Source organism: Lottia gigantea, assembly GCF_000327385.1.
Source record: "Lottia gigantea unplaced genomic scaffold LOTGIsca_69, whole genome shotgun sequence".
Lineage (NCBI taxonomy): Eukaryota > Metazoa > Mollusca > Gastropoda > Lottiidae > Lottia > Lottia gigantea.
In genome coordinates, this window is record NW_008710347.1 from 663,772 (window position 1) to 671,981 (window position 8,210).

Consider the following 8,210-nt stretch of genomic DNA (forward strand, 5'->3'; position numbering starts at 1 on the left):
CTGATTCTTTCAAATATATGGATCATTATATTAAGATCAATAGGATATTTCCTAGACACCCGAATTGTTACCCTGAACATAAATTTTAACACCAGGAAAATAACTCATTGAAAATGTATATTTCGAATTTAAAAATGACTTTGAAGACGTTGCTGTGTAGGCCCTTAATCTGAAATCATTATAGACACAGATTTTTCATATTTGTCAATGATCTCGTGATGTCGACCATAGAACATTTAAAGGGAGACTTTTGATTTTCTAGGTAATATGTTTGATTGGTCAAAATAACCTTAATTTAAAAGATTGAAGGGGTACATACATCATCGTGAAAGATTCCACGGTAAACAAGAAAACATGTTGATTTGTTTGGAAGTACTTTACTCAATAATGTTGAAATATAAAAACAAACTTATTTGATAAAAATCAAATCAAAAACCAAAAAAAAATTCTTTCAAGCATGAATAACTTTTACTTTCTTGTCTTCATCGCATTTATTGGATATCTCATATCTCAACTTTGACCAACATAGGAAGTCGTCACGCTTTATCAATTGTTCGTGTTTAATATAAGTTTTTAGAGATTCTTGTTGAATATCGTCCAAATTAATATTATTAGAACACAAGAAAACAATGATTTTTCTCTTGTTCTCTTCACACATATTTTGGTGCGCTTGATCAAATTCTTCTATACACCATCCACCATGTAAATAACTTTCATCTAAAATAATCAGAATTTTACGACTTGTGGCTATATTTTCTACCATAACATCAATTCTGCAGTCATTAGCGGGATTATTTCGAGGCGGATAATACACTTTTAGTCCATATTTGTCTAATTTTTTCAATAAATTGTCTCTTATCCATAACCTTGTATCCGTACTTTCCACATTAGAAGATATGTACACATCATACTTATATAAGGCCTTTTCAGACTTGTCCAAATTCGTATGACTTTTACTGGCGATTTCAAGAATGTGAGATAGGATGACTTTTGTTTCGTATATCCACTTATGATACACGAGGACCGCGAATACTACTATTGCAAAAATTGGAATTAATATTGAGCACAATAATATAGCTAAATCTGTATAACAATGGAGACTATTGTATGTTACATCTTTTATATAATGTTTATCATTTTTAATAGTACATGTATAATTGTTATGTTTAGCGTGGAGTCGTATCCAGTCGTTGAACCACAGAAAGTCACAATTACACTCTAATGGATTATTATCAAAATAAAGGTTATTGTAGTGGATATTTTGTATGGCATTCGGTAAAGACTTGAACATATTATTTCCTATATCCAGACTTAAATTAGAGTGTGCATGTTTGAGGAACTTTGATTCAATTTTATCGATGACATTATTTGATATGTTCAGATATATGATATTCTGAGTATAGTTAGTCCATATAATGTTGTTTATTTTATTATGTGATAGGTCCATCATAAGATTTACTCTTGAATTTGGTGAACATTTTGATACTCTGGGTAGATTTAAAGGCATGGTCAATTGATTTGTATGACTACAATCTATCAAAATAAGCCTATCATCTGGTCTATCTTCACAAAAACATCTATCTGGACAATTATATGTAATGTTACACACTAAAACTTGCGGATTATCAACTAAATACGTAAATGATTTACCAGCAAGTAAAGGAGGAGATGCACAATTAATTCCAGCCAGTAGTGGGTGTGTACGTAAAAAACTGTCGACGAAACTCCTTACAAATGGATACATTTCACAATCACATATCCATGGATTGTATCGTATATCAATATTTAAATGAGCCAAATTATATTCAGTGAAGTCATTACTAGGTTTAAATAGAACTTTGAAACTATCCATTCTAAGTCGACTCAAATTATTGAAATTCAAGTCAACGCTGAAAGGCTGTTCATGTCCGACATAGTATTTCATTTTGTTTGAAAAGTCACGAATATTATTATGAGAGAAATTAAACACATATCCATCGATTGGTTTAGAGATTGTTTGATTTGTACTGTAAGGCCATGGTTCAAAATATTCCAATTTATTATAGGAGATATTCACATGTCTTAAACTATTTAAACCTTCGTAAAACAGTTCATATCCCATAGTTTTGATTTTATTATGAGATACGTCAAAAAACGTTAACCCTAATAGGCTGATATCTTTAGAGCCCAATAGTCCAGATGGCAAATTTTCCAAATTATTATAACTTATATCTAAGGTCCGTAAACAATAATTGTGTATAAAAGTGTCAGGGTGTAATGAAGTTAAGTTATTGTTTGAAATATTCAAACTTCGCACTTGAGGTAGATGTTGAAAAATATCTGACGGTAGATTCTCTATGTTATTATAGCTTATATCCAGTTTGATAATCGTGTGTCCAACACCGGATTCCTTTATCATCCTACTGATATCTTTTATATCCGTCAAATTTCTATTTGATAGATCCAAATAGATCCGATTTGATTCCACAATAGATTTGAGTTTTGTCACATCATTCACAAGAATATCTGTATAATCATCATATACACACGATGTATCAATTTGATAAAAACAACAGAAGAAAACAGTTAAACTGAGAGTACACAGTGATGTCATGATTCACGATCTATGTCATTAAACTAAACGACTTGAATTTCACAATCCGGGGTGTATAGTCTACACATACTTTGAACTATCTAATCTTGTTATTCACACAGCAACACATTTTGATATTATAAGTATTGTTGATAGTTTTTAACAATGATATATCCACTTTCAAATTCTAATCTTGTAAGCCATTCAATTTTTATAAAAGCCCTATCAATAAGTGATGTTTAACAAAACCAACTGCTATTTGTTCGAAATAAAACTAAATGTATATTTATTTTACTTCCTTGATTCTCTAAACCAATTCTCATAACGAAAATTAAACAAATATGGGATCCCAAATTTCTCCCTATCAATGAATTGATTTAGAATCAAGTTCAACCGAATCTTATTAGTTTCTCTGGAAATGGTTTTAAATTAGATATAGCCTATCTCTGCACACGCTACAATTATGTTTCATTTTATTGCATGGAATTAAATATTTCTGCTATTACTTGCTCTGATAGAGCTTATTTTCACCAAGCCGAAGCCAATTTCAGAAATAAACACCTGCAAACCAATCAATCCATCTGAAATCCATCAAAATACAAATAGGCTAAGCATCAGATTAGACTTGGTCGTTATCAATTATCGTGAAAATTTTATCAATGTATTGAACACCAAATTTCATGAGATACAATAAAAAACACAAGTCAATATTGGACACATTGTTAACCGGATTGATGTTTCCATGGTACCCGGGTAGGTAGGTTAAAGTGTAGGCCTAGGCATACTCATGCAAATCCCTATATTTATGTATAGGGCCTACTTAAGCCGTAAAATTGCGTCATGAATTTTTTCAGGTATGCCCACTTTGTGAGACTAAGATACATGGAACCTACAGCGACCGTTCCTTATTCGTCTAATCAATTGCAGATGTAAAATCTGCAGATAGCTTAAAAAAGTTATCGTTTCATCATAATGTTCATAAGTAAAAATTGATTAAAGGGAGAATACTCTTATTTGAAATCAACATATCAGTGGCTTGGTTACAGAAACTAGAGTAACCCACGAGTCACAAACTCGGCGATATTTCTATTGTGGCTTCCAGATTTCTTAAGAATGCTGTTTGGATTTCATTAAGAATGAACATTTTTTGGGAAACATAAAAATCCTGCGAAACTGTGTCTGAGAGTTGTTTGCTGAATCCAACATGGCTACCCACATGTCAAATTAAATTACTGCGCTCTTTTTTGTAAGCATTCTACCGTTATATCTATTTTTCCTATAATTATGCCAGGTGTCAAATCCTTACATCTCAGATGGAGGCTTTAGTGATTTACACCTTATACTTTTACCTATTGAATCTCATTCAAAATGCTTATTTATGTCTATGAATACCATGACCTTTTATCTTCCTGAGATGAGGACATTCTATTGTCATTGATGAAATGAATTCCGAGATTTGTTCTTGTGTTACATGCCCTTCTCAAACTTCAAAATTAAAGTCTATGCAATCTTTCCTTCATGGTATTTCCCAAAGCCTTGGGCTTGAACCCAATTAATTCTACCTCGTGTCTTCTTAATTCTATAGATGTAATAAAGGACGGTATGTCTGCAGTTCAATGAAAATCCATCTTGGTATTTGCTAATAAAATTTTCAGTTGAAATGGGCCCAAAAATCAACCCTTTCCAAATGTATCAATATTCAAACCTGTTCAGACTCAGCACTATTGCAGTAAATAGGAAATAAGTTTCAGTTTTAACTTTCATGTGGACACTTGTTTATTTTATGTACAAATAAAAGCAAATGGCTCTGTCCAGACTAATAATTAACAATATTATTCATCAATTCTACAGTCTGATCTACTTCTTTTTATACCATCCCTTATTTTTACTGAATGTGTGAATTCCAGATATGAAAATGTTGGGTAGTGCAGTTAAAGTGGCAGTACTGTTGGCTTCAACTACAGTAGCAGTACCATATACAGTAGCTGTCCTGTGTAACTTGATGTATGGTTGGCCACAAACCAAAAATAAATACAGAAGAGCTCTCAATCCTAAAAAAGTTTTCAAACTAAACTACGCTGTCCTGCAAAAATTTCTTTTGTTACGCTATGCACCTCTATACTTCCGATGGAAACAATATTATCGAAAAACTCATGGTCCTGAATTGATCAAGGTAATTGCTAATTACAGTTTTTCTTTTCAGATCATATATTTTCAGCATTTTTTTACACTATCTGCTTATTGAAAGATATAGAGTTGTTTTGCTCTACCAGAGATCATTTTCAGCTATTTGTAACACTTTTCACATTGAGACATCTGGTTAATCTGCAATTACAAAATCATTCTGAATAGAGGTGGTAACTGTTTAAGTATCAAAGTTGTTATTAACATCTTATTTATCTGCTATATTTTTCAGAACTTGGTATTTGGAAGAAATGATAATACTATGGATTTATATCAACCTAAATCTTCAAGAAAAGAGGAAAAGTCAGTGGTAATATTTATTTACGGAGGTGCTTGGGGTTCAGGAGATAAACATATGTATAGTTTATTATGTAATCAACTAGCTAATAAACTAGAAAGTGTTGTTTGCTGTCCAAATTATTCTACTTATCCTAGAGTAAGTACTAGTGCATCCTACATCCACATATCATTTATGATTTGTGATTCATTTAGTCAGGCAATCTGAGGAAGTGAATTTTAATCAATGAACACAGTTTTTTCATAAAAGAAGTGTCAGCTGTACTTGTGTATTATTTCTCATTTAAAAGAAAGGCGAATCTTTAAAGTGATGGGCCTGTGCCTAAAGAAGATTTTGCCATGTTTTAAAGGGACAGGTTGGTCATTCTATTTGACCAATCATACTTTAGTCTCAGAAATAGGAATTTTTTAGTTAAGCCAATAGTGTTCACAGCTCACTGTCAAAATTTGAGCCTTTTAATCCATGTGTGTCCAGAATTTTCTGCGTTTGAATGTTAAAATGACGACTCGTCAATTTAAGATACTCTGATACATAGAAAAGACATATATAGAAATAGTGAGTTATTCCTAGTATTTGATTTTTGTACATATCTAGTAACTTCTTACATATATTCAAGACTTGAATCAACCACCCAAAATGGGGTACCTGTCCGTTTAAGCTAAGCTACAGGCTTTCAAAAGGATGCCTGCTAGATTTTTGTCATAAACCAAATATTGACATGTTATTCAAATTTTGTTAAAAGCTTCATGTTTTGATTCTGTAGGGTTACGTTGATGATATGATACAAGATGTAGTAGACTGTATATCATGGGTATATGAAAATATTCATGATTATGGTGGTGATAAGGTAAGTGTTGTCTAATACTTGTTTATGTGACTGTTATGTTCATTCTTTGTCACAGTATAGATTTCTAATATGGTCACACAGTTTACAATTGAAAGCTAAAGCATTTTTTTTTCAAAGAGTACATTATGATTGTAATGCTGATCTCCTCAGCAAAGGTTGGGTCATAAATAATTGAAAGAATATTCTAAAAATGTTTGAAGATATCACCCTGGTATTTTGTATAATAATTTAATTTTGGGATGAAAGTAATTGACTAGATACTTTTACTTTCAGGATAAGATTTTACTAATAGGACACTCATCTGGAGCTCATCTTGGTGCAATGGCTATTTTAGAATTATTACACGACGAAAGAGTATCAGCTTATCCTTATACCAACCAGGCTATAACATTCGATGACACACATTACAATGGTGGTAATAATGATGGTAGCTCTGGATCTTCAGAGTCATTTGCTGTTGTCAGTGATAATGGTGAACCAAACCAGGCCTTAGAAAGTAGCACAGCATCGGGAACATTTGAAGTGTTAAAGTCTGAAGTGAATGATAGTGGGGATGCTGGACCTAGTAGCGATGTAAAAGATGATGAATCTGGTACCAGCTCAGAAATTCAAGATAATGTTAATGATAATGCAGTAGTAGATAATGATGATAATGGCGTTATTGAAGTAGGTGATGAAGATGATGATGAAAGTGGTGATAATGATTCAGTTGTTACTGTTAAACCTAAAGATATTGAACGACAACCAACACATATTGATTTATGCAAATCTATTAAAGGCTTTATAGGTAAACTTGCACAATTTAGAATAAAAAAAAAATCTTAGTGATTGCAGAATATCTGCATCATTCCATCAAAAGATCAGTCAGTGTGCACCTTGATTTAGGCTCTTTACTTCATTAATCTGTATTGTATTAACTTCAATTTACATGTTTCAATAAATATGTTAAAATGAAATGTTTTACAACTTCAGGGTTAGCTGGTGTATATCATATTAAAGATCATTTTCTACATGAATCAAGTAGAGGTATTGAAGATATATCTAGTATGGGACAAGCTATGTATGGTGAAGGCCATTTTGATAGATTCTCTCCTACAGTTATTTTAGCTAATCTTCAACATAGTATTAGGTAAGTCTTCAAGTAATGTTTACAATTTCTTTTTTTGATTGAAATTTTGTTGACAACTGGCTGGTTTGTACAGTTTTAGAAATGTTTGGAAATGAACTTCTCTGGCACTGTTGGAACTCTTAAGAAGACATAGTAATATCTAACATTAGATGGTTATTGAATTAAGAAAGGATTTTATATCAGACATCATTTTCTCATTTATATCAAACAAATGGTAGTCGTTGGTTCTAATCTTGGTGGACGTGTGAAAGATTGGTGACCTTGAACAAGTCATCCTTCTACATTACTCCAGTCGACCAAGGTATGAATGAGCACAGATACTCAGGGAGAAATCAATCACCAAAGGTTTGACCAGCTGGTGGAAAAATTCCTCGAAAACTTAAGTTATTATCTTTGTCAAAAATTTGGGATTCAATCCCCTTTTTTTAAATGATACATATGATTTTGTTACTTTGTTTTTTTTAGTTTACCTAAATTAGTTTTAGTTCACGGAAGTGATGATTTTGTTGTGCCGTTAACGTCAACAAGTAAATTTGGTGAAGTATTAAGTGAGGTATATGCCGATGTGACAGTATGTGTTGTACCAGATTGTGATCATTATTCTGTGTGTTTAGACTTAATGCTTCCCACAAGGAGGTACTATGATCAAGTTATGGGAATTATAATGGAAACACACAATAAACTATTTCCACAAACTTAATACATAACTTGTATAGATGCTGTATATTTTCAGAGATGTTATTTTTAAGTGTGAATAGATTGCATTCATGTTCAACATGTAGGAAATATTTTAAGCTCACTTTATTTTTATTGATTATTGAAATGCTTTATAGTATATTGTTGTACCAAGTGACCTTGCCTCATTATTCTAGTGCTACATGAAAACAATTCACAAACTTGTTCTAATTTCTAATTATGATGATTTGTGTATATAAATAAACATCTGTTTTGATTTCACAAACTTTGATTTTCACTTAAAGGTATTGAGAAGTTTTCTAAAAAGATTATGTGTATCTGGCACATTGATAGCATCAGTTTACACCATTCCAATTTTAAATCAGACAACTGTGGTTCCTGCAATTTAACTGAAAATGAGTGTTTGATGACACCACTAATTCCAAAATATGCTTTATCACATAACACCTTTTGCAATTAGTGATGTCATCAAACACTTAGTTTT

The 8,210-nt window shown here is 31.9% G+C and overlaps 2 protein-coding genes across 2 annotated transcripts; one reads left to right on the top strand and one right to left on the bottom strand.

Annotated features, from left to right (window-relative positions):
* Positions 1 to 451: 451 nt before the first annotated feature.
* LOTGIDRAFT_167776 (hypothetical protein) lies at positions 452 to 2,593 on the bottom strand (the record flags this gene model as incomplete). The annotated part of the gene is made up of 1 exon (XM_009065284.1): positions 452 to 2,593. One exon carries the CDS (start codon positions 2,591 to 2,593, stop codon positions 452 to 454), a length of 2,142 nt encoding a protein of 713 aa, XP_009063532.1.
* Positions 2,594 to 4,487: 1,894 nt separating this feature from the next.
* Positions 4,488 to 7,730, top strand: LOTGIDRAFT_130315 (hypothetical protein; the record flags this gene model as incomplete). Its single annotated transcript, XM_009065285.1, has 6 exons — positions 4,488 to 4,745; positions 4,989 to 5,192; positions 5,818 to 5,901; positions 6,175 to 6,316; positions 6,874 to 7,030; positions 7,496 to 7,730. 6 exons carry the CDS (start codon positions 4,488 to 4,490, stop codon positions 7,728 to 7,730), a joined length of 1,080 nt encoding a protein of 359 aa, XP_009063533.1.
* Positions 7,731 to 8,210: the final 480 nt, after the last annotated feature.